The sequence below is a fragment of the Lepidochelys kempii genome, chromosome 8, assembly GCF_965140285.1.
Source record: "Lepidochelys kempii isolate rLepKem1 chromosome 8, rLepKem1.hap1, whole genome shotgun sequence".
Classification (NCBI taxonomy): domain Eukaryota; kingdom Metazoa; phylum Chordata; order Testudines; family Cheloniidae; genus Lepidochelys; species Lepidochelys kempii.
In genome coordinates, this window is record NC_136387.1 from 66,185,965 (window position 1) to 66,212,960 (window position 26,996).

General features: G+C 43.3%; 1 protein-coding gene across 11 annotated transcripts in view; it reads right to left on the bottom strand.

Moving 5' to 3' along the window:
* The window catches only part of GPSM2 (G protein signaling modulator 2), a 64,484-nt gene that overhangs the window by 28,680 nt on the left and 8,808 nt on the right, over positions 1-26,996 (bottom strand). For 7 of the 11 annotated variants that reach the window (XR_012160345.1, XM_073356806.1, XM_073356808.2 and 4 more), the window contains one exon: positions 18,315-18,425. The exons of 2 other annotated variants lie outside the window; for them this stretch is intronic. Coding sequence is in view for 8 of the 9 variants with exons in the window: in XM_073356806.1 (XP_073212907.1) it covers positions 18,315-18,376 (62 nt within the window). In the remaining variant the exon portion in view is untranslated. Of the gene's footprint in view, positions 1-18,314; positions 18,426-22,662; positions 22,902-26,996 lie in introns of those variants that run through there. 2 more of the 11 variants (XM_073356804.2, XM_073356812.2) reach the window with 2 other exon arrangements.

Sequence of the window (26,996 nt, forward strand, 5' to 3'; positions counted from 1 at the left end):
AATACTAGAAACCTACAAATACACATTAAAAACTCTCTACGTTTGTTTGGAACAAGGTTTCCTTATCACAAAGCAAGCATTAAGTTTACTACTATTACATTATATAAACTGGTGCTGGTAACGAATGTAGAATGTTCTACACAAAGTCAAGAGAGAAAAATCCTCTCTCAATATCTAAAACCAAAAATTTGTATATTGGGCTAGGTCTCAGCCAATCAGGGCCGTCCTTAGGATTTATGGGGCCCTACGCAGTATTATTAAACTGGTGCCCTTATGCCCGATGGCAGTCCAGGCTTGCAGCCCAGGGCGGGGGAGGGACAAGGCAGGAAAGGATACTGAGACGCCCAGCCAGCCTCACGGCAGCGGAGACACTCAGTTCTCCGCAGAGACCCCTGTACCCTCTCTCATGCAGAATGCGCGGCGCTGGTGCATTTGGCTCTGTGAATATGGCCCATGCCTAAGGAGACTGTAGTGCACACTGGGTGTGCGGGAGCCGACCCGCTCTTACCTGCTGTCATGGGCAGTGGGTGAAGCTGCTGCTTGGGGAGGCTCGCATACACCTGCTCCGTCCCAGGCCCTGTCCCACTCCACCCAGGGCCCTCCCTCTCCCCACTGTCTCCTTCCTCTTTTCCCTCCCACACCCTGCTCACCCCCTTCCAGCCAAATCCCTGAACCAAAATGAAGCAAAATGACATTTGGAAGAAACACACTTCTGCAATTTCTTTCTAAAGAAAATAAAGCACGTTTTCCATTGATGCCAGATGGTGAAGACTGGATATGCAGAAGGTACCTAATTAAAAGCACTAAACTGGGAAATAAAAAATGTCAGTCACAAGTTTTTTGATATGCCCTGAAGTTTGTCAGAGATTTAGTTGCAAAAACTTTGTAGGAAGGGCGAGTCAGCTGTCTTGCTGAATACAACATTAAATATTATGGAATACATGATGCAGCTCTTCTCTGTTTTACATTCTCTTAATCAGTATTTCTAAACTGATTTTAGATTTTAAATGTACTCTTAAGCCTTCATAAACTTATCATTCCAGATTACTACATATTTAACTCACTGAAACAAAGATGTTATTTTAAATTAATCAGTCACAGAGGTTTAATGTGTTTATAACAATGTTCATTGGTTTTAGAAAAAGGGAACACTAATTTACTTTGTGTGACCTCCATAACAGACATGTTTATGAAATTTCACCAATTTTGAAAAATGTGTTTCCAAAGATTTTAGGCATAACAAAGGATTTTATATCTCACTAGGTATCGATTTTGTTGGAGGGTTCTCTTAAAACTAGTTCATCAGCTAGTCAAAAGTAAAGAAAGGGAAACACTTTGTCCAGCTATCTAGAAGGAAAGGGGTGTTGTCCCTTTAAGGGCTCTCTTCAACTGGAGAAAGGGATGGACAGAAAGGACAAGACGACTTTGGAAGCAAGTTTTTTGTACTACAGTAATTAAAATTAAAATGTGTATTTTAGATAAGGGTGGTCTTTTGAAGGATTTCTTTTAAAAACTATTTTTCTGAAGAGCCAAGCATTTAAGGCTAAAGATGTTTGTGCATCTAAAAATCTATGCAAGAATGTTTTAGAGATGTGATTTTATAATCTTCAACTCACTAATGAAATATTTTTAAATCAAATTTTAAACTAAGGTCCTGTAGACCAACATGTTCTGAGTAAATATTACAGTAATGCACAACTGTTTTTGTCAGTAAATTCAGAAACTAACAGTATATACCCGAAAAAAGAAAAGGAGTATTTGTGGCACCTTAGAGACTAACCAATTTATTTGAGCATAAGCTTTCATGAGCTACAGCTCACTTCATCGGATGCATACTGTGGAAACTGCAGAAGACATTATATACACAGAGACCATGAAACAATACCTCCTCCCACCCCACTCTCCTGCTGGAGAGTGGGGTAGGAGGAGGTATTTTTTCATGCTGTGTGTGTATATAATAGGATCTTCTACACTTTCCACAGTATGCATCCGATGAAGTGAGCTGTAGCTCACGAAAGCTTATACTCAAATAAATTGGTTAGTCTCTAAGGTGCCAGAAGTACTCCTTTTCTTTTTGCGAATACAGACTAACACGGCTGTTACTCTGAAACCTTTCTCTCAGAAGAATATAATAGATGAGGCAGGGTGTTTTCTCTTCTCATTTATGCCTCCTGCCACTACTATAGCACAAATAAACAAAAAACAAACAAACAAACAAACAAGTCCCTCTTTAGAGCTCAGAAGTCTAAGTTTGCTTAGAAAATGTAACAAAGTGAAGAGAAGAGAAGCGGATTTGTTCAACATGGAATAAGGATTTTTAAAATATCCTGATTATACTGAAACCTATTTCCACATCAATATTGCTACCATGCAGAATGTGCTCTGAAGAGATAAAGAAGTGTTAGCCTTTTTTATACAGACTGATTTTCCAGAGATTTATGATATTTTGGCCTTATATAAAACCTTAAGGACTCTAAAATGCTTTACAAAGGTTATAAAAGTTCCAATATTTAGGTGAGCTAAAAAATTCTACAGTACTGTCAAAAGTATCAGCTGACATTTGGTTTGGGCAAAATATAAACTGATGGTTTCAATTTTAATAGATTTATGGTTTACAGTAGCTAAGAAATTAAAAAGGATCCAGTTTAACATGTGCTCGCTCATCTGATGTATGCTAGTAGTTAGTCAGTGGAACTACAATAACTTCCCCAGTTGAGGTTCTGCCCCAAAAAGACGATGTTTAATTTTAAAGTTAGATACCATAATTGCCTGCAAAATGTCATGCCTTTTTTTTAAAAAAAAAAACAGTTAACAGAGAAACATTTAAATTAACTATTGAACAAGTACATTCACTACTTTTTCTAATGTTTTAGGTACAATATTTTCTGACTCACTTCAGTGGTACTTGCCATTAGATGGCCTTGTAATGTCAATACAACTCTATGGAAACTAAACGGCACTGTAAAGAACAAAGTGAATCAACTACCCGACAAACAGACAACAACAATAGTATGTATTTCAATTAAGGTTGTTTTACTCAGAAGAAGCAGTCAGATACTTGGAAGATGTTTCACTAATGTGAGCCAAGAATGTGAATAGTTACAGATATTTTTTGCATTGTTTACAATATAGCACTGCTATCAATTTATAAAGTAGTACAAAGTGAAGTTGCAACAAGAGTACATTTTGAGCTTAGGCCATGCACAAAGCAGCTTTGTTAGGAGAGCTGCAATAATCAAAGACGCCCTCCTTGTGCATTCAATCTTATAAACTGCTGAATTGTTAGTAATTACACATGAACATTTTCTACTGTTCCTCAAAAGACCCATACCCAAACAAGAATGTCAGGATTCTCCATCTAAAGTAGTATAACCACATTATTTTCAAAAGTATAGACATTTATATAAGCATTAAAAAAGGTAATATGCTAACAAATTCCAAAAATAAAATAGAATTCCATACTTTGGAAAAAAAAATCTGACAACCTGAAGTCTTATTCTGGAAAACCACTCACTAAAATATACCCATAACTTCTAAAAATTGTTCTTTAACTTGGTTTACAAAGTAGATACAACAGCTACTCAACACCAAACTGCCTTTCATCCCCAAAACTATCTTTCAGAATCTAATAATTGCTTATTCTCAGCATAACATTTTAAATGCAATTAAAACATTTTCTATTATTAGTGTTCCTTTCCATCACTAGGACAACCATTTATAACTCTTCATCCGATGTTCTCTATTTTTTAGTATTCTGCACAACTGCAACATCATGCATTTCTAGGCTAAAAGGAAAACTCTTTGGCCTCCGAGTTATTTAAAAAGGAGTACTTGTGGCACCTTAGAGACTAACAAATTTGAGCATAAACTTTTGTGAGCTACAGCTCACTTCAGAGCTTACGCTCAAATAAATTTGTTAGTCTCTAAGGTGCCACAAGAACTCCTTTTCTTTTTGTGAATACAGACTAACACGGCTGCTACTCTGAAACCTGAATTATTTAAAGTTTTTATTGGGTAGGACACTGACCTAATTAAACGTCAAAACTAGATCTGAGGAAATTAGTACACAGTACTATAAAAGCTCAAAAATATTAGATAACATTTTACCTAATCTGGGAGGAGAGTTTAAGCATGGAAATTGCATACAGCAGCTAGTACAGTTTATTATATGTTCACACCCTAGTGACGTAGAAAACATTTAACACTCAGGCAAATCTCCAGTACAATGAGAATTAATACGTCAAAACACTGAAAAGCAAAATCACTAACACTGGCAATTAAAAATATCCCCCAACACCAACAGCTATTTCACTGGCATTACTAAAGTGCAGATAGATATCAAGGCAAAACACTGAGCTGAAGAACAGTTAATGTAACTTTTATATTATGAAACACTGATTAAGGAATTAGTAGGTAACAAAACATTTTATAAAATCTGAGCAGGAACAAAGTATTTTGAAAGCTCCACTGGATTGCTTTTCAGGAGAACCAGAGTAGTGTAGGCCATAAGTAAAATGAGTTAACTAAATTGTACTGTACCTGGTAGTCTTTGACATTCCACAACTTAAGCAGAGTGACATAATAGACATACTTAACTTTTGTAATTAAATACAACCTATGCCTGGTAGCTGGCAAAGATGAAGAAGAAAAAAGGTATGTCAACCATGGAGTTCTTCCCAGGCCCAACTTTCCAGACTGGATATCCATAACCCACAGTACTTTTATGTTTTGAGAAGTTGAAGAACTGCTATTTGTTCCACAGAGCCATCTTCTTTCAATTTATTGCACAGTGTACGTGTTAAACGTTGTTTGGGAAACGCCAGAAATGATTATGTACAGTATGTCATACCATCAGCAACAAAAGATTTAAGATTTAACACACTTCATTGGGTAATCTTAACTAATCCTATCCCAAGAGGTTCTCTCCGGGCACCTCATGTTAACTGACACATCCAATTAACTTGACGTGTAGAAAATATGGTGCTCCTCAGTACTAAGACTTACACAATCACTTAAGTTTCTTTAGATTTTAACTTGCAATGGACTTTGTACTAGAGTTTCATATTCTTGAGAAATAAGCAATGTGTACTGCTTGACTTCAGTTCTATAAACTGAAATCTAGCTATCACTACCTTCACAGTAAATGAACATTTAGCTTGGATACTGTGATGTATTCGGGAATTATGCATTAAAGCCACAGAAAAAGGCACAAAGAGGCCTGAGGCATACAAGGGAGATATTTTAAATGGTTTTTCTGTTTTATATCACATTTTCTTAAACTATTTTTTCTCTGCTGTCATACATCCAAGTAATTTTACACTATATAGGTTCCTTAGCAAATAAAATATTATTTGATGAAACATCACCTCGTCAAGAAACAAAATACAAACTTTTGACTTTTTTTAGTATGTACCAAGTGAAAGATAAAACGGTTATTAACCTTTCCATAAGCGTTGTTCTTTGAGATGCACATGTCCATTCCACTGTAGATGTGTGCCCTGAGTACAGTTGCTGGAAATTTTTCCCTCAGTGGTACCGTCAAGTCAGCTCTGGCACCCTACTCTTGGACATCACCGAGTAAGAGCATCTCAAATGGAGTTTTGGCATCAGGGGGAATCTCCACAGGTTCCAAAAGGGCCACTGCATTGCAATAGGTAAGTGACCACTAGGCCAAGTGCGCCATGGTACTCCTGTGCCAGGGACCATGGTGGGGTAGGGATGCGTGGAGGCGTGGCAGAGTCTACTCCTCGGATGAGAAGAATACAACCCAATTTCCGACTCCGAAAACAAGCCTTCTTCTGGGGACCGTGGAGGTGAGACTCCCACTGGTGCTGGAGATTACTGCCGGGGCGGGGAGGCATGCATCAGGGCCAGCTCTCGACGGTACCATGGGGCCCAGAACCGGATGGCAGCTGGGTGCTACGTGATCCCTCCTGCCCGCAGGCCCCGGCACTGCCGACTCTTGTACTGCCAGCGACGGCAGTACCAAGAGGGCCACCAGGTCTCTGGCCACAGCGAATGCCTCCAGAGTGGACAGAACCACAACAATGCTGATGCCACACTGTCCCTCCAGTGCACATGGTTCAGCACTGCCTGCATAGGGGGTTGAAGTCAACGGTGCCACCTGCAATGCTGACGCAGAGGAGTGGCCTGACTTAGGTTGCACTGCACGCTGCTCCCCATTCTTGGACTTCTTTGGTGTCGGGGAATGACCCATCTCGGTCAGCTGCTCCTTGTATCTCTTTCTCGGCACTGAGGATGGCGAATGGTGCCAGGACTCCAATACAGTGGGAGGAGCACTCTGCATCAAAGCTGATGTGCTCGGTGCTGAGTTCAACCAGCTTGGCTCAGAGGAAGGTCTGAGCACCGTTTTCATCAATAGAAACTTTAACCTGGACTCCAAATCTTTCTTCATATGAAATTTAAACTTGCTGCAGATCCGACAGCGATCCCTGATGTGAGCCTCATCAAAGCACTTTAGACAGCTAGAGTGCAGGTCACTCAAAGGCATAGCCTTGTTGCAGGAGGCACAGGGCTTGAAGCCTGGTTACCGAGGCATGCCTCGGCACCAGGAACGGACGAAACTCCGCTAACTGATGGAGAAGCGCCAATTATGCTATCTAAACTAAAAAACTGTTACTAACCTTTTCGTAACTGTTCTTCGAGATGTGTTGCACATGTTCATTCCGCTGTAGGTGTGTGTGCACCCCGTGCACAGCTGCCGGAAATTTTTCCTCTAGTGGTATCCATCAGGTCAGCTCTGGAGCCCCCTGGTGCCACATGCTCATAGCGCCAGTATAAGGGGCTATGCTGAGCCTGCACTCCTCATTTTCTTCTTACTGACCACTCCAAGAGTGGGGCTGTCGGGTGGGTCTTGGAATGGACATGTGCAATACATCTCAAAGAACAACAGTTACGGAAATGTTAGTTAACCGTTTTTTCTTTTTGTTGGAGTGTTTGCCCATGTCCATTTCATTGTAGGTAACTCACAAGCAATTGCGTTGGAGGTGGGCTCGGAGATCAAGGACAAGCCAACTGTAGTACTGCGCGGCCAAAGTGTGAATCATCTCTGGCCTGCTGAGCGATGGCATAATGTATCGAGAACGTGTGTACTGAAGACCAGGTGGTGGCTCGACAGATGTCTTGAATTGGAACTTGAGACAGAAAAGCTGCAGAACAGGCCTGAGATCTTGTGGAATGAGCGGTCAGGTTTGGTGGAGGGGAAGTCCCTGCCAGGTCATAACACGCTCGGATCATGATGTGATCTAAGACAAAATCCTCTGTGCAGATACAGGGAGGCCTTTCATCCTTTCTGCTATTGCTATGAAGAGCTGAGGCAATCTACAGAATAGCTTAGTCCTTTCAATGTAGAATGCCAAAGCGCACCTCGTCCAAAGATTGCAGGCACTGCTCTCCTCTGTTCACATGAGTCGCCGAGTAAAAGACTGGGAAAAAGACTGGTTGGTTACAGTGGAACTGGGACACCACTTTCAGAAGAAATTTTGGACGTGGATGTAGCTGGACCTTATTTTTAAAGAAAATATGTGTATGGAAGCTCTGCGGTGAGGGCCCAAATCTCTGATACTCTCCTGGCCAATGTAATGACCACCAGAAAGGCAACCTCCCAAAAGAGCTGTAATAATGAGCACGTTGCTAGTGGCTCGAAGTACGAGTTTGTCAGCTTTGAGATGATAAGGTTCAAATCCCAGGGAGAAAATGGGTCTCTTACTTGGGGAAATGCCTTCTCCAGGCCTTTCAGAAAACAGCTTACCTTCTCATGAGAAGAGAGGGACTTATTGTCAACTTTGGGATGGAACGCGGAGATAGCTATCAGATGAACCTTGATTGAAGATAGGGAAAGGCCTTGGTCTTTCAAGGATAAAAGAACATCTTCTGTATTTTCCGCAGTATGCCTCCGATGAAGTGAGCTGTAGCTCACGAAAGCTTATGCTCAAATAAATTGGTTAGTCTCTAAGGTGCCACAAGTACTCCTTTTCTTTTGCGAATACAGACTAACATGGCTGTTACTCTGAAACCTGTCAAGGATAAAAGGTAATCCAAAACTATTTGCAGGGATGTGCACTCCGGTGGAACTCCTTGCTGTCATGACTGCACATAAAATCACTTCCATTTTTCCCAGTAAGTTATCCTCGTGGAGGGCTTCCTGCTGCCCAACAGAACTTTATGCACTTGTTTGGAGCAAGCTAGTTCCTCAGGATTTAGCCATAAAGATTCCAGGCCTTCAGATGCAATGCGCTGAGGTTTGGATGAAGCAGTGACCCGCATGGGTGCCAGGTTTGTATAATTTTTGTTGGTGCCCAGAACAGGTCCAAGCAGAGCTATCCTGTTGATAGGACAGACCGGGGCAACCGCCTTAGGCCCCATGCTTTGGAGGGCCCCGCACTTCAGGGGGACACAGGATCCAGGGCAGCCCGGGGAGCCTGGCACCACCAGCAGCGAGCGACCTGGTCTCAGCCCACCCCGCTTTGCCTGCATTGCTTGGGGGAGGGGTGGAAGCCATAAAGAGGTGGAAGCGGGGGCAGGGTGGAGCAGGGGCGGGAAGGCCAAGCCCCTCTGCTAACCTTCCAGGCCACCCTGGACTCTGTGTCCCCCTGAAGCACAGCGCCCCCCAAAGTGCAGGACCCAGGGTGGTTGCCCCAGTCCGTCCTATGTATGGGACAGCTCTGAAAATATAAGCCCAAACATTGATGGAGCCGGGCCCACGTTCCTGAATACTGATGGAGCATGGACACCACGGACCCATATAACTCGCTGCCTATAGTGGCCCGTAGTCTTGTGTGATCAGGTCTGGGAATAACTAGAGACTGTTCAGAGGCTCTATGGACAGCCAAAGTAGCAGGGAGTACCAATGTTTCCTGGGCCCCGGTGGAGCTATTAGGATGACCCAAGCTTGGTCCTGCTTGATCTTCATCAGAAACTTGTGAATCAATGGGATGGGTGGAAAAATGTACAGTAGGTGATTCGACCATAACAGGAGAAAAGTGCTGATGAGAGACCCTTGACTGTGGCCCCTCAGGGAGCAGAACTGCTGACACTTCCTGTTGGTACAGGTGGCAAACAGGTCTATGTGGGGAACTCCCCACCTGCAGAAAATGTCCCTCGTGACATCCGGGCGGAGAGAGCACTCGTGGTGAGCTGAGAAGGACCTGCTCAGGTGATCTGCAAGAAGATTTTGCACCCCTGGAATGTAAGACACTTCGAGGCCTATCGAATTTGCTATGCATAATTCCCAGACAGATTGCCTCTTGACAGAGTTCCTCCATCTGTTGATATAGAACATGGCTGAGGTATTGCCCATAAAAACAGAGATCATGGTGTTTGTGATGTGAGGCAAGAATGCCTGGCAAGCCAGGTGGACAGCCCTCAGTTTCCTGATATCGATATAGAGCGTGAACTCCTCTCGAGACCACAGACCAAATCCTAGCACTGAGAGGTCAGTGACCAGATGTGCTGATGGTCAGGGCCTCGCAAAAGGTACCCCAGCACAGACTGTATTGCAGTCTAACCACCACGTTACCGAGTCCAGAACTTGCAGAGGTATCGGGAGAACCCTGTCCAGGTGGTGCCTGGACGGGGAATAGACAGAGGCTAACCAAACTTGGAGAGGTGGATGGAGTCTCAGACTTGCATGTCGAACCATGTAGGTACACGATGCATGTGTCCGAGGAGGCTTAAACAAACTTGAACTGTCGTGATCAGCTGTGACTGCAGGGAGCTTATTTGAGATGAAATCTCCCAGAAGTGGTCCTTGGGTAGAAGAGCTTTTGCTTGTAGGGAGTTGAGAACTGCCCCTATAAATTCTATGTGTTGCACCGGTATGAGGGTCGACTTCTGGATGTTTATTGGTAGACCCAAGGACTGAAAGGTCATTTGTATCAGAGCAATGTCCAGCTCCACCTACACTTGGGACCGACCTTTGATCAGCCAGTCGTTGAATTATGGGAAGACTTGGACCCCTTTCTTTCTCAGAAAAGCTAACTTCCACTGCCATGCATTTGGTGAATACTCTTGGGGCCATGGACTTTCCAAAAGGCAGGGATGCAAATTGGTAATGGGCCTGGTTCATCACAAACCTTTGGTACCTCCTTTGGCCCTGGAATATCAATTCATGGAAATAGGCATCTTTCAAGTCGAGGGCAGCATACCAATCCCTGAATCCAGTGACAGGATGATTGAGGCCAACGAGACCATGCATATGGTTGAGTCCATACAGGTCTAGGAAGGGCCTGAGACCTGCCTTAGCCTTGGGTATAAGAAAATACCGGGATAGTACCCTCTTCCCCTTAGATGTAGTGGAACCTCTTCCACGGCTCCCATCCGAAGGAGGATTGAACCTCTTGTTGCAGAAAAAGCTCGTGAGAAGGGTCCCTGAAGAGGAACAGGGTAGGAGGGTGGGAAGGTGGGGTAGAAACAAACTGGAGGGTATATCTGGATTCCACAGAGCTTAGAACCTAGCAGTCCGAAGTAATGTGTTCCCAGGCTTAGAGTAAATGGGAAAGGCAGTTGGAAAAGATAGGGTTGACTGGATCCTGGAGGAGGGGGGTTGGTAGTCCATCGTCAAGTGCCTCGTCAAAACGAATATCTCAAGATGCCAGATTGGCTCGGAGCCACCTGAGAAGGTCCCATGGAGGATGAGGGCGGAGGTGGTCTGTGCCCAAACCCTCCGTTTCTCCTCCTCCTCTGATCCTGCCTGGGCAGTTGGGAGTAATAACATCCATACTGCTGAGGTCTATAGGACCTTCTTGACTGGGCGGGCATATGCAGACCCAGCAATTTCAGTGGCGCCCTAGAATCTTTAAGGCCATGTAGCCTCACATCCGTTAGTTCAGAAAAGAGAGAGGATCCCTCAAAGGGCAGGTCTTGGATTGTCTGTAGCATGTCCTGAGGAAAACCTGACCATTGCAACCATGAAGCTCAACATATAGTGACAGCCGTGGCCATTTACCTAGCCGCAGAATCCAGGGCTACCTGCAACAAAGTCCTCACCACTGTCTTGCCCTCTTCCACGAGGGCCAAGAACCCTTATCATCCTGGGGAAATTTGCCGAGAAATTTGTCCATTGACCCCCCCACATATTAAAATCATAGCAAGACAACATGGCTTGCTGGTTCACTATTTGGAACTGCAATTCTCCTATAGAATAAGCCTTTCTCCCCAGGAGGTCTAATTTTTTAGGGTCTTTTGCCTTAGGCATCAGTCCTGCCTGGCCTTGACAGTCTCTCTCTCTCTCTGGCAGCCACCACTATGAGGGACCCTGGGGGAGGGTGAGAAAATAAGAACTCACAGAAAGTCCTTGGCTGGTACAAAATATTTTAGCTCAGTCCACTTGGCCATGTATGGGAAAGGCCACCCTAGAGGGACCTCCCGTCCCTAAGATGTCCAGAAAGCAGTCAATAGTTTCCCTTACTTCCTCTGCCTGGATATTTAGGTTGGACGCCACCCGCTTTAATAAGTCCTGGTGGGCCTTATAATCATCCCATACTGGGAACAACTCCTTCGCCAACAGCGCTTCATCAGGCGAGGAGGAGGAGGAAGCATGCAGTGCTAGCGCAATGTCCACCCCTCTCTCTGCCAGAGGGGTCTGCTCCTGCTGTCCAGCGCCAGGTTCGGCTCCGTGGTCGGTACCAGGCTTCTCCCCACAGTTGGTACTGGGTTCCAGTGTATCTCATGACTGTACTTGCAGCCCCACCCCTACAAATTATGGTGCCCTACACAGCCCAAGCTCCCCACCCTGCAGAGGGTCTGGGCTGCGCGCAAGGCCTGCAGAGGAAGGAGCTGTGGGGGGCCGCTTTGGGGATTAGCAGAGGACCTGGCGCCGGTAGCAGGAAGCGGAACAATGCAGCCCCAGCCCGCTCCGCTCCGCTCCCCTCGCCCCAGCCGTGTGTCTCGGGGGGAGAGGACTTGGGGGAAGAGGTCCACCCCCCCCGGCACTCACTGACACAGCAGGGAGCCAGCAGAGTGGAGCGGGCTAGGGCTGGGTTGCTCTGCTTCCTGCCACCGCTGGTGAGTACGGGGATCAGCCTGACCCCTGCTGCGAGTGTCGGTCCCGCGGCTAGAGGAACCACTAGAGCAGGGGTTCTCAAACTGGGGGTTGGGACCGCGAGCTTATTACACGGGGGGTCACGAGCTGTCAGCCTCTACCCCAAACCCCGCTTTGCCTCTAGCATTTATAATGGTGTTAAACATATTTTAAAGTGTTTTTAATTTATGGGGGGGGAGGGGTTGCACTCAGGGGCTTGCTATGTGAAAGGGGTCACCAGTACATAAGTTTGAGAACCACTGCACTACAGAGTCTTGCTGAAGCAAGGAGGGAAGTTCCAACAGCCGTCGTGGGTGATCAGAAGAAACTGAGGAGTGTGGGCTCAGCATGTCCCCGCCCCTTATCCCGGCACTACGAGTGTGCAGCACCAGAGGGTGCCAGAGCCAACCCAATGGATACCACTAGGGGGAAAATTTCCAGCAGCTGTGCACAGGGCACGCGCACACACCTACAATGGAAAGGTCATGTGCAAGCACTCAAAGAACTATTTATACGTTCACTATATATACACACAATATGAAGAAAAGAAGAAACCACAAAGACCACTGAGAACAGCTTGCCGAAGCAAGGAGAGCAGTTCCAGCAACTGTCCTGGGTGGTAAGAAGAACCTGAGGGGCGCAGGGTTGGTCAGAACCTTTATACCGGCACTATGAGCACACAGCACAATGGGGTGCCAGAGCTGAGCTGACAGGTACCACTAAGGGAAAATTTTCTTGCGACTGTGCTCAGGGCATGCACACACCTACAGTGGAATGGACATGTGCAATCACTCAAAGAAGAATTATTCTTACCATGCAAAAGATAAGAAATGCTGAAGTAGATTTAAGTTCTCTCTTTGGTCAAAGTTCATCAAAATGCAAGAGCAGTGAATAGCTTATTGAAATACACTAAAAATAATCTAGAATTTTTGTTAGATTTCAGTTCAGCTCTGTCAGTTATGGTTAGGGCCCTACCAAACTAATGGTCCATTTTGGTTAATTTCACGGTCATAAGATTTTTAAAATAGTAAATTTCATGATTTCAGCTATTTAAATGTAAAATTTCACAGTGTTGTAATTTTAGGGGTCCTGACCCAAAAAGGAGTTATGGGGAAGTCACAAGATTATTGTACAGGGGGCTGTGGTGCTGCTACTCTTACTTCTGCACTGCTGCAGCCAGCAGCGCTACCTTCAGAGCTGGGCAGCTGGAGAGCAGCGGCTGCTGACCAGGAGCACAGCTCTGAAGGCCAAGCCGCTGCCAGCAGCAATGCAGAAGTAAGGATGGCATGGAATGGTATTGCCACCCTTATTTCTGCACTGCTGTCTGGAGAGCTGAGCCCTCAGTCAGCAGCCACCACTCTCCAGCCACCCAGTTTTGAAGGCAGCAGAGCAGAAGTAAGGGTGTTATGGTATGGCATTGCCGCTCTTACTTCTGAGCTGCTGATGGCGGGGCACTGCCTTCAGAGCTGGGTGCCTTGCCAACAGCTGCTGCTCTCCGGCTGCCCAGCTCCAAAGGTAGCACAGAAATAAGGGTGGAAATACCACGATCCCCCGTAAAATAACCTTTTGACCCCTGCAACTCCCTTTTGGGTCAGGACCCCCAGTTTGAGAAACTCTGGTCTCCCCTGTGAAATAGGTATGGTATAGGGTAAAAGCATGCAATAAACCAGATTTCACAGGGGGAGACCAGATTTCACGGTCAGTGACACGTTTTTCATGGCGGTGAATTTGGTAGGGCCCTAGTTATGGTAAGTGAGGATAGGGAACTATAAAAGTTTCAATTAAAGGGGAAAACCACAGGAAACTAAAGATTAAAAAAAAACAACTACCACCACAAGCATAGCTATATTGATTCATATATTATAAGTCCAGAATGGGCCTCTGTGATAGAATCTGACCGCCTGTACAATGCAGGCAATAGGATTTCCATGAATTAATTCCTGGTAGAAGTAGAACATATCTTCTTAGAAAAACTTCCAATCTTGGTTTAAAAATTGCCAGTGATGGAGAATCCACCACAACTCTTGGTAAATTGTTCCAATAGTTAATTACCCTCCCTGTTAAAAATGTGCACCTTATTTCCAGTCTGAATTGGTCTTATATAAACAGTCTATTGATTTATAAAAGCTGTTTTTAGGAACCAGTGGATGCCAAAAAATCTAAGAACTACTTTCCCTTTGGATCACTCTCTTATTGACTTATTTCAAGTTTGGGGTCTAGCTTAATTGTGAGAAAGGAAGGAAGAGAAGGAAGTACGTGTCTCAGACTAACTGCAGATGCCTGCACTGACCAATTTTTCCATATTTTTAGTCATACCATATTATAGATCGCTACCCAGCTCTCAGATTTTGCCAATATAGTTTTGGACAAACAGGCTGATTACAGACTTCTGCTCTGGGTCTAAAATCTGGTAATTAAAAAAGGAATTACACATAACCTTCAAAGTTAGTGACAGGAACAGCCTGAGCTACTAAACACACACTATTCTCAGTTTCAAAAACATCCCCTTTTTTGGAATGCTCTCAAATCAGGTTTAAATTACTGCTGCTAACATGGATAAATTGTAAGCACGCAGACAAGATGAGGTTGGGTTATCAATTTTTTAGGAAGTAATTAAATAGTTACAAGAAAGTAATTTCATATTCTTCCTGTCTGTTATATTGTCTAACTTGAATTACTTCATTATTCACTAACCAAGTGCATAACAAAGGATGCATTGAAGCAGTAGAGACCAAGAGAGAACAAGCTTCATTCATTTGTGTAATTCTAGGGAAATTCTGTTCCAGCTAAACAGGATAATGCTCTTTAAGATGTTTTTGTGGAAATATTCACACAAGTGCTTCATTTTGTTATTCTACTTATTCGCCTGGTCCTGCTTTTCTCCCAAAGGTTTTTGTTCTGTATAAATTCTCATTTGTAAAACTACCTTACCCTCATTTGTCACTCAAAGTAATTCATCTCATCTGGCTCCTTTTTAAAATCTTTTTTCTTAACCTTCTCCTTTGAATTTTCTCTACTACTAATAAAATAAACCTTCGCCCCCCTACCCACTATTTGGAATCTTTGCTTTAAACTTTTACTTTAACTGCAGTCTGCAAACAGTGAAGCTGCAGAAAACTGTTATAAGGAACCAGAAGTTAGAAGAACAAAACAAGACCAGAAGTCATACCTGCGTCCAGAAATACTATCAACCAAAACTCAACCTGTTCATTCCTGTGAATGGGATTTCTGAAGGCTCCTGATCAGATTTATACTACTACTAAATACACACACAAGTTTGTTGTGAAACTGCTACACAGAACATCTGACACAAAAAAATTAAAAATGTAAGAAAGGTAATCTCCATCAAAAGCACAAATGTTATACTAACACAAAAGTGTTATACACCACCTTAACTCTGTCCCTTAACCTTCCTTTCCATACACATCCCTTTACTGGACTAGTGCCTCCCAGCAATGTATGTGTTAACTAGCATGTTGTAAAATTGTAGTTTTAACAAGGCAAACTGTACCTTAGCACATACTAGCTGGCTGAGTTGAAGCCTGATGGGAGTCTCAGTTTCAACTTGACCACCCAGTACAAGGGTGGCCAAACTTACTGGCCCTCTGAGCTGCATACGACAATCTTCAGAAGTTCGACAGACGGGGCGCACCTGCTGGGGCTTGGAGCTTCAGCCCCGCAGGAGGTGCCTACCGAGGCTTGGGGCTTCAGCCTCGCTCCTGCTGAAACTCCCAGCCCTGGCAGGCACACCCTGCAAGGTTGAAGGCCCTATCCCACTACCCCACTGCAAGGCAGAAGTCCCGAGCTCCCTCCTAGTCTGGCTGGCATGGGGAGCTCTGTGTGCCACACTTTAACTGTAAAAGAGCCACGTTGGGCTCATGAGCCACAGTTTGGCCACCCCTGACCTAGTACATGCTAGAGTACAGCTTGCCTGGTTTATACTAGAACTTTATAAACATGCTTACATCAAGTTAAAAAAAATCCTACTCAAGATAACCCCTTAGTTGTGGGATGTTTGGTGCACTAATTTAGTGTTCTGTGGTGGGGGTAGTTTGCCAGTAGTTGCTCCAAGGAGCATTTGCTGGTGGTCTCTGGAGAGCTGGGCAGTCACTGGTATTGGCATCATCCTTATTTCCAGCCAGTGAATAGCAATAGAAGACAACCCAAAATATATTATATGTTTCTCCATGTAGGCAATTGATGTAGCTGCCACAGAGATATTGTCTGACTATAGAGTGCGAAAAGTGATGGCCCACACAATCAAAAACAGATCCACAATCATATCTCTGTACTAAAATGTGGGCCCCGCCATTCAAATTGTTTGAGAACCCTTGCTATAGGAATCTTTTTGGAAAGGGAATTCTGCTCAAGAGACAAAAGGCAAGAGAGATCACCTTCTGCATATACAAATACTGACACACAAATAATAGATGACCTGAACATAAAGTTATGGGGGGGGAGGTTTTTTTTTAAACCTTCTAAATTCTACACTCTACAATTAACTGACTCAAGAACTAAACTCTACTCTAAACTACATCCATTTAAATAAAAGCCTCAGATCAGTTCAATATCTAAATGTTACTTATGAGCTTTTTCTTTATACTAGTTCCTTGGAAATTAAAAATGTGTAGCTATTACCTCACCAAAACCAACCACCTTTTAGGATAATTGCCACAACGATCCTTAGGCACAGAGTAATCTGACCATTATTTAAGAACCATCACGATTAAATACAATTTTCACCCTCTGCTGTCACAAAAGGGTGGGGCGGGGTATTCCAGAATTGCACTGGGAGAACCAACTGCATCAGTGCAGTTGTCAGGTCCCTGATTGGCATCTACACTAGCACTACTCCTGTGTAGCGTGGTACAGTGGCAGACAACATTGCTATTAGCCTTGCTGAAGGGGCACCACAGAACAGATAATACAGGTTCTGGGAAGAAAAGGTGTGATCATGCTGACCTGCCACCACCCAACAGCAAGAGCACTAAGTATTTCTATAGTCCTTCACCTTTAATGTGCTTTATAACCAAATTTCAACATCTACACGAGGAAGGTGAATATCCTCATTTAATGAAGTTGGCATTTGCCTCAATAACAGCATATCAAACAAGTTTACCTTTAACAGATTTTAAGTGTTTAGTATGTCAAATTATATCAAGATATAGCAACTTCACCTCCAAGCCAACATTCCTCCTTTACACATTTACACCTTTAAGCACTGTCATCCAGATTTATGCAAGAAGTACCTCTCAGGCACACCCTCCCTAGCTCATATAGTCAGTAGATTGTGAAAATACGCATAGTTTGTGGGGGTGCTGGGGGTACGGTCAAGGGGGTACAGCAAGATAACACAATACAGCAGAAGACTGTCAAATACTGTGGACCATTTCAGGAAATTAACTGGAAGTCAATGAAGGGAGGTACACATGAATTACACTACTGGGATTATGCTCCACTTCCTTCTTAGAACATAACAAAAAGTCACATCAAATTGGCATGCTAAACCCTCATAAACACTGCAATATTTTTGTAGTAAATCACATACACCAGTTCATTTGGCAACAGCACACAGTTCCAGTACAGTGACAGGTTTCAGAGTAGCAGCCCTGTTAGTCTGTATTCGCAAAAAGAAAAGGAGTACTTGTGGCACCATAGCGACTAACCAATTTATTTGAGCATAAGCTTAAGTGAGCTCAGAGCACAGCTATGGAAGGTATAAAAAGTGGAACTTCTTGAAAGAACAGTACCAAACTTACAGAAGTGTGGAATGACAGGTTTTTTTAAATTATTTTCTCATCTTACACAATTCTTGGGTTCAGCACCAGAAGAGACACTGTCAGGTCAAATCTGAACCAAATTTTAGGTTTTGCAAAATAAGCTTTGACAAAACCTAAGACCATTAGAAACGTTTCTAATGGAAAGTTCCCGCATCCAGTGGAAATATTTTCCATCAAAGTTTACACTGTACTAATGTAAGTGGGGGTGGGGAGGAGGAAATGAAATCAACTAGGCAACTGACTAGTCTATTTTCACTGTTCAAGCCAAAAAAAGAGCAAAACTTTTCAACAGTAAGAAGTAAGTGGTATTTTAAAATTTCTTTCAGTTTTAAGGTACAGTGCCACTAGTAACACAGGTTAAGAAACGGGTTCCTGTTGAAATGATGTTTAATGTTGCTATTTCTCTTTAAAAAGAACAGTACTGAACATTCACATAAGGTTTCTATTGTTAATATAGTACTTAAAGCTTTATCCAAAAAAGTACATAGTCTTACCTGTAGCGAACATGAAAGGAATGATCTTCACGCATGCTTATCAAAACATTACTTTCCTCCATTGAATTGCATTATCAGTAGAGAAAAGTGTTCTGCAGGCAGGACAAGTACCTTAATATGGAAAATTGTTGTCAGCACATTATCCCAGTTACTATATTAACAAGTTAGAGTTAATACATCCTAAGCTCCTGCTGAAATACTCTTCTTTCTTAATAAGTAAAAGAGAGCAGTGCCAAACAGCTTTCCATAAACATGTCCCGAGTTCTTGTGTCTGTGGCCCTTTCAGTTCCATTCAGCTGCATTTCTGCAAAGGGAACACAAGATGCTTGGCTTGAAGTCTCATTTTCAAAGAACTCATAACCACCTTGGGCTGATGCAAAACGCAAAGCTATCCCTGCCGAGTGGTAAATCTTATCAATCACTTAAAGTGAGAGAGGCAAAGAGTTTCACTGTAACCATGGGAATTTTTGCATGCAAGCAGCTGAAAAAAAAGAAGTGTCAACAGAAATCAGTACTCTGTGTTCAGCTAGATTTTGAATCAGCTATCATTGTGTTGCTAGTCTTTTGTCCTGGGTATAATTCCAAGTGACAAGCTTAAAGGATAAATATATATGGGTTTGGTTTTAATATAGCATCTTTCATGTCAATATGATTTACATATAAACATGCACTTGTGAATTACATGGCTATGCATTCCAGCAAGAGATTTTAGAGATGTCAGAACATGACAGCAAAACTCAAGCATTTTATACAGTCACCAGAACACCAAGAGGAAATTCTGAAGCTCTAATTCAATCTACCTTTATTTAATTCATAGATTTAGTCTTGGACCCACATTTTCCACATAGCATCCTCCCTTCGCTCTACTCCAAATTTTTTCTCATTTCTGCTTCCAGCATCAACCACTTCTATACCCTGCAATTCCAACATAATGCTCCCAATTTGCCTCCAACAGTGCTTTTTCCCCTACCCAGGCCTGCCAAGACTTCCTCTCTGGCCAGCACCCCATAACCAAAGTATCAACCCTCTTCTAGTAAAACAGTTCTTTCACCCTTCCATGCAACTGGTTACAACTGCCTCACTCTCAATAAGTGGGTGTGAATTTTTTTTAATAATACATGGGTGTGACACACACACATTTCAAGATTCAATTGCAGTCTTCATGGATTGGGAAGGACTTAAGTTACGACCTACATATTACAAGTGCCAAAAAAGCTCTGCCCTACTAATGCAACAATATGATTAAAGATTTTGAATGCACAGGAATGAGGGAGTTATAGCTTCCACGGAAGTTATAGCTTCCACTGGGGCCGGTTTTATTCAATATCTTCATAAATGATCTGGAGGATGGTGTGGATTGCACTCTCAGCAAATTTGCGGATGATACTAAACTGGGAGGAGTGGTAGATACGCTGGAGGGGAGGGATAGGATACAGAAGGACCTAGACCAATTGGAAGATTGGGCCAAAAGGAATCTGATGAGGTTCAATAAGGATAAGTGCAGGGTCCTGCACTTAGGACGGAAGAACCCAATGCACAGCTACAGACTAGGGACCGAATGGCTAGGCAGCAGTTCTGCAGAAAAGGACCTAGGGGTGACAGTGGACGAGAAGCTGGATATGAGTCAGCAGTGTGCCCTTGTTGCCAAGAAGGCCAATGGCATTTTGGGATGTATAAGTAGGGGCATAGCGAGCAGATCGAGGGATGTGATCGTTCCCCTCTATTCGACATTGGTGAGGCCTCATCTGGAGTACTGTGTCCAGTTTTGGGCCCCACACTTCAAGAAGGATGTGGATAAATTGGAGAGAGTCCAGCGAAGGGCAACAAAAATGATTAGGGGACTGGAACACATGAGTTATGAGGAGAGGCTGAGGGAGCTGGGATTGTTTAGCCTGCAGAAGAGAAGAATGAGGGGGGATTTGATAGCTGCTTTCAACTACCTGAAAGGGGGTTCCAAAGAGGATGGCTCTAGACTGTTCTCAATGGTAGCAGATGACAGAACGAGGAGTAATGGTCTCAAGTTGCAGTGGGGGAGGTTTAGATTGGATATTAGGAAAAACTTTTTCACTAAGAGGGTGGTGAAACACTGGAATGCGTTACCTAGGGAGGTGGTAGAATCTCCTTCCTTAGAGGTTTTTAAGGTCAGGCTTGACAAAGCCCTGGCTGGGATGATTTAACTGGGAATTGGTCCTGCTTTGAGCAGGGGGTTGGACTAGATGACCTTCTGGGGTCCCTTCCAACCCTGATATTCTATGATTCTATGATTCTAAGTGGTAACTGAACCCTCTCAACCTACACAGTATATGCACACTACGCTTTTGTATAATGGCATAAAAATTAAAGTGATTAACAAAGTTACAAGCAATGCATAAGGGGCCAATTTATAGTTCCTGTGATTTCCCACAACTGTAAATTATCTAATTTTTACATTTATGTCTGAATCATAGCATTTTGTGTACTGAAGCTTTGAAAGAGAGGCAGAAGTAAACTAGAAATCAGTGCATTTTTGAACATACATCAATGATCACATATTCCAATAAACACAATTTTGTGTTCATAATGCAGTCTAAATGTATAAAGGAAAAACAAAAGAAACCCAAAGGATATGTTTGCACTGCACATGAAGCCCAGGTCTGCAGGACCCGGGGTTGTGGACTCTGTTTCCAAGCCCATGCTTGTACTGCATTATAAACGTTGGTTTACAATTACTGGACCCAGCTCTCACATCTACACTGCACTACGCAAACCTTCTGACTCGGGTTTGTGGCTTGACCTGCGTCCACACTGCAAAATAACAGGGCTTGGACCAGAGTGTCAGCAGGACTTGGGCTCTGACCTGCACCGCCCGTGGCAGGGTACTAGGACCTGGGCCTTGAGTGCTTGCTGACCCAAGTTAGACCGATTTGTGTGTGCATGGAAGGGGGGCTTGGGTTCAAACCTTGAGTCAGAGCCCAGGCTTGGTGTGCAGTGTAAATATACCCTTAGATGCTCATATGGGTTTAGATTTTCTAGGACGATTTAGAGATTCAATGTGCAGTGGCAGTCCAAAAAGCGAACAGAATGTTGGGAATCATCAAAAAAAGGATAGATAAGACAGAAAATAACATATTGCCTTTATATAAATCCATGGTATTCCCACACCTTGAATACTGCATGCAGATGTGGTCGCCCCATCTCAAAAAAGATATATTGGAATTGGAAAAGGTTCAGAAAAGGGCAACAAAAATGATTAGGGGTATGGAACGGCTTCCGTATGAGGAGAGATTAATAAGACTGGGAGTTTTCAGCTTGGAAAAGAGGCGACTAAGGGGGGATATGATAGAGGTCTATAAAATCATAAGCGGTATAGAGAAAGTAAATAAGGAAGTGTTATTTACTCCTTCTCATAATACAAGAACAAGGGGCCACCAAATGAAATTAATAGGTAGCAGGTTCAAAAACAAACAAGTATTTTTTCACGCAACGCATTGTCAACCTCTGGAACTCCTTGCCAAAGGGTGTTGTGAAGGCCAATACTATAATAGGGTTCAAAAGGGAGCTAGAAAGATTCATGGAAGATAGGAATGGCTATTAGCCAGGATGGGCAGTGATGGTGTCCCTAGCCTCTGTTTGCCAGAAGCTGGGATTGGGTAACAGGGCATGGATCACTTGATAATAACCTGTCTGTTCATTCCTTTTGCCATTGGTCACTGTCAGAGGACAGGATACTGGGCTTGATGGACCTTTGGTCTGACCCAGTATGGTGGTTCTTATGTTCTATAATCAAGTGTAGCAGCCAGTATGTGCTCCACAACAAAAAGAACAATGTCTTACCAAACTTTCTTATTGAGAGAGAATGCTGATCTGATGCCAGTTATTCCCTAAGGACCACAAGATCTTTAACTTCTACCTGGGCAGTCAATTGAAACAAGAAGTTACTTCAATTGAACTTGTCACTGGAGGATGGGAACTCTCCTGGAGGATCACCTCTGCCTCCTCAGCACTATACTGAAATTTAAGTATTGGGCATAGAAGCTTGGGGCTTGCTTGGTGCGAGGTAGGTATAAGTATTGCCCTACGGATAATGAGGAGAAAAATTAGGTTTAGGGCTTCATTTTCAGAGGCACTGAACACCTCCAGCTTCCATTTACTTCAAATGACTTGTGTGTATTAGCAACTCTGAAAAAAATCAGACTCCAACTGATTTGGGTGAGGTTATAAGGCAAGTCCAAGGAAAAGCAAGAAAGAAGATCCAAGTCTTCTGACTACCAATCCTCCACTTTAACCAGTAGTACATACTACATTCTCTGAGAACCGTATAACAATAAATGCAGCTCTTTCCCAAAAGCCTGCTAAGTTATAAACTGACCTGGTTGTCAAGATCTTCCAGACTCGAGTTTCTGATGCTATACAGCATCTTCTACCACAAAGATTTAGTTGCCCAGGCTAGGAGACAGTACAAACTTATATGACTAAAGTAGACATCTCCGTGAAATTTTCAGTAAACTGTGGATTCTAACAGATCTCTTCAGGTCTGAGATATTCTTTGGATAGAACAACAGATTGATATGGCTGGTGTAGACAGTATGCAGTAATAGAGGTACTTACCTAAAATATACATCAAAAGAAAACCAAAAATGCTTATTTTAAAAGGAGATACTAGCTAATTGGGATCAATTGCATTTATTCTAACTATACAGAAGAACAATTTCCACACAATTTTTAGTGGAATGATTCAGCAGATATGATTATTATGAAATTAATTTATTAGCAGAATATGGAAGACCAACAGTCATAAGATGATGGAATGATGGAAATGTTTGTTTAAAATATTTCAGTGTAATGATCACTTAAATCAAGACCGTTTTCTTCAAAGCAAAAAAAATTAAATACAGAAATTTTTCCTCTAGAAATGGAATATTTGGGTTGTAACAATGGAGAGAAAAGAGAAAGGGCAGGCTTGAAGCAGATAATCTAAAAACGGATCTTTGGCAAGCACTGTCGAATTTAAAGTTAGATAAAACCATACCAAATAGAGTAATAAAATATACTGACAGGTTTCTTTCTTCAATCTAGATGTTAGCATAGGCCCAGATTTTCAGACCTGTGCACACACAAAATTCCACATAATATGGGCCATGGTGTGAATAACAAAGAGCAGAACTAGAAGAAGCTTGATTTTGGCTTTTAATTCAATTTCAAAGTATTTTTAATAAGTTCACCTGAATTAATAAATCATATCCCAATACATGAAGCAGACAATGGGCTCACTAAACCAAAGGCATAGTGCAGTACATTTGAAGCATCATCACATTGAGTGTAATATAAATATTTGTATAATAACTAATGGAAAAATAATATCCACTATTCATTCTTCATTTCTGATATTCCATGACTGGGACTCAAACAGCTGTTAATAATGTGTTGGGAAAACACAGATTTTCTGAACCATTAACATAAAATGGCACATGGTGGTTACACATGACTCAGTTATTTATGATGGTGTTGCAGCTGTGTCGGTCCCAGAATGAGAGAGAGAAAGTGGGTGAGAATATCTTTTATTAGATCAACTTCTGTTGGTGAAATGGACAAGCTTTTGAAATTCTCCGTTGAACTCAAAAACTCATTTCTTTCATCAACAGAAGCTGGTCTAATAAAAGATATTAGCTTTGACAGAGACAAGGTGGGTGAGGTAGATACAATTCTGCACTGCTTTATGGATTCCGGGTAAAAGAAAACACCACACTAAGAAAGGAAATATGATTTCTCCTGGAATTTTCATTTCTTATAAATTTCTCTGCACCAGTTTAAGATTTCCAGGTTTGCTCTCCTCAGCTGGTAGGTTGAGAGAGAATAAGAGAGGTACTTTTACTAATGATCTGATCCTTTTGGGATTTAAATTGGGACAGTGTAGATTTGAAGTCTAATGATTCTTTTTGGTTTGTTGTTTATAATAATCATCTTCCCTATCTCTTGGCTTAATTCCACATGGAGCAGGTCCTCAAGGAATCAATTCTGAAGCACTTTGAGGAGAGGAAAGTGATCAGGAACTGTCAGCATGGATTCACCAAGGGCAAGTCATGCCTGACTAATCTAATTGCCTTCTATGATGAGATAGCTGGCTCTGTGGATGAGGGGAAAGCAGTGGACATAGAATCATAGAATATCAGGGTTGGAAGGGACCCTAAAAGGTCATCTAGTCCAACCCCCTGCTCGAAGCAGGACCAATTCCCAGTTAAATCATCCCAGCCAGGGCTTTGTCAAGCCTGACCTTAAAAACCTCTAAGGAAGGAGATTCTACCACCTCCCTAGGTAACGCATTCCAGTGTTTCACCACCCTCTTAGTGAAAAAGTTTTTCCTAATATCCAATCGAAACCTCCCCCACTGCAACTTGAGACCATTACTCCTCGTTCTGTCATCTGCTACCATTGAGAACAGTCTAGAGCCATCCTCTTTGGAACCCCCTTTCAGGTAGTTGAAAGCAGCTATCAAATCCCCCCTCATTCTTCTCTTCTGCAGGCTAAACAATCCCAGCTCCCTCAGCCTCTCCTCATAACTCATGTGTTCCAGTCCCCTAATCATTTTTGTTGCCCTTCGCTGGACTCGCTCCAATTTATCCACATCCTTCTTGAAGTGTGGGGCCCAAAACTGGACACAGTACTCCAGATGAGGCCTCACCAATGTCGAATAGAGGGGGACGATCACGTCCCTCGATCTGCTCGCTATGCCCCTACTTATACATCCCAAAATGCCATTGGCCTTCTTGGCAACAAGGGCACACTGCTGACTCATATCCAGCTTCTCGTCCACTGTCACCCCTAGGTCCTTTTCCGCAGAACTGCTGCCTAGCCATTCGGTCCCTAGTCTGTAGCTGTGCATTGGGTTCTTCCGTCCTAAGTGCAGGACCCTGCACTTATCCTTATTGAACCTCATCAGATTTCTTTTGGCCCAATCCTCCAATTTGTCTAGGTCTTTCTGTATTCTATCCCTCCCCTCCAGCGTATCTACCACTCCTCCCAGTTTAGTATCATCCGCAAATTTGCTGAGAGTGCAATCCACACCATCCTCCAGATCATTTATGAAGATATTGAACAAAACTGGCCCCAGGACCGACCCTTGGGGTACTCCACTTGATACGGGCTGCCAACTAGATATGGAGCCATTGATCACTACCCATTGAGCCCGACAATCTAGCCAGCTTTCTACCCACCTTGTAGTGCATTCATCCAGCCCATACTTCCTTAACTTGCTGACAAGAATACTGTGAGAGACCGTGTCAAAAGCTTTGCTAAAGTCAAGAAACAATACATCCACTGCTTTCCCTTCATCCACAGAACCAGTAATCTCATCATAGAAGGCGATTAGATTAGTCAGGCATGACCTTCCCTTGGTGAATCCATGCTGACTGTTCCTGATCACTTTCCTCTCATGTAAGTGCTTCAGGATTGATTCTTTGAGGACATGCTCCATGATTTTTCCAGGGACTGAAGTGAGGCTGACTGGCCTGTAGTTCCCAGGATCCTCCTTCTTCCCTTTTTTAAAGGGACATGTTGTTCCTTGACTTTAGCAAAGCTTTTGACACGGTCTCCCACAGTATTCTTGCCAGCAAGTTAAAGTATTTACTGGATGAATGGACTATAAGGTGGATAGAAAGTTGGCTAGATTGTTGGGCTCAATGGGTAGTGATCAATAGCTCCATTTCTAGTTGGCAGCCGGTATCAAGTGGAGTGCCCCAAGGGTTGGTTCTCGAGCCGGTTTTGTTCAATATCTTCATAAATGATCTGGAGGATGGTGTGGATTGCACCCTCAGCAAGTTTGCAGATGACACTAAACAGGGAGGAGAGGTAGATACGCTGGAGGGTAGGGATAGGATACAGAGGGACCTAGACAAATTAGAGGATTGGGCCAAAAGAAATCTGATGAGGTTCAACAAGGACAAGTGCAGAGTCCTGCACTTAGGACAGAAGAATCCCATGCACCGCTACAGACTAGGGACCGAATGGCTAGGCAGCAGTTCTTCAGAAAAGGACCTAGGGGTGACAGTGGACAAGAAGCTGGGTATGAGTCAATAGTGTGCCCTTGTTGCCAAGAAGGCCAATAGCATTTTGGGCTGTATAAGTAAGGGCATTGCCAGCAGATCGAGGGACGTGATCGTTCCCCTCTATTCGACATTGGTGAGGCCTCATCTGGAGTACTGTGTCCAGTTTTGGGCCCCACACTACAAGAAGGATGTGGAAAAATTGGAAAGAGTCCATCAGAGGGCAACAAAAATGATAAGGGGACTGGAACACATGACTTATGAGGAGAGGCTGAGGGAACTGGGATCGTTTAGTCTGAAGAAGAGAAGAATGAGGGGGGATTTGATAGCTGCTTTCAGCTACCTGAAATGGGGTTCCAAAGAGGATGAATCTAGACTGTTCTCAGTGGTAGCAGATGACAGAACAAGGAGTAATGGTCTCAAGTTGCAGTGGGGGAGATTTAGGTTGGATACTAGGAAAAACTTTTTCACTAGGAGGGTGGTGAAGCACTGGAATGTGTTACCTAGGGAGGTGGTGGAATCTCCTTCCTTTGAGGTTTTTAAGGTCAGGCTTGACAAAGCCCTGGCTGGGATGATTTAGTTGGGGATTGGTCCTGCTTTGAGCAGGGGGTTGGACTAGATGACCTGCCGAGGTCCCTTCCAACCCTGATATTTTATGATTCTA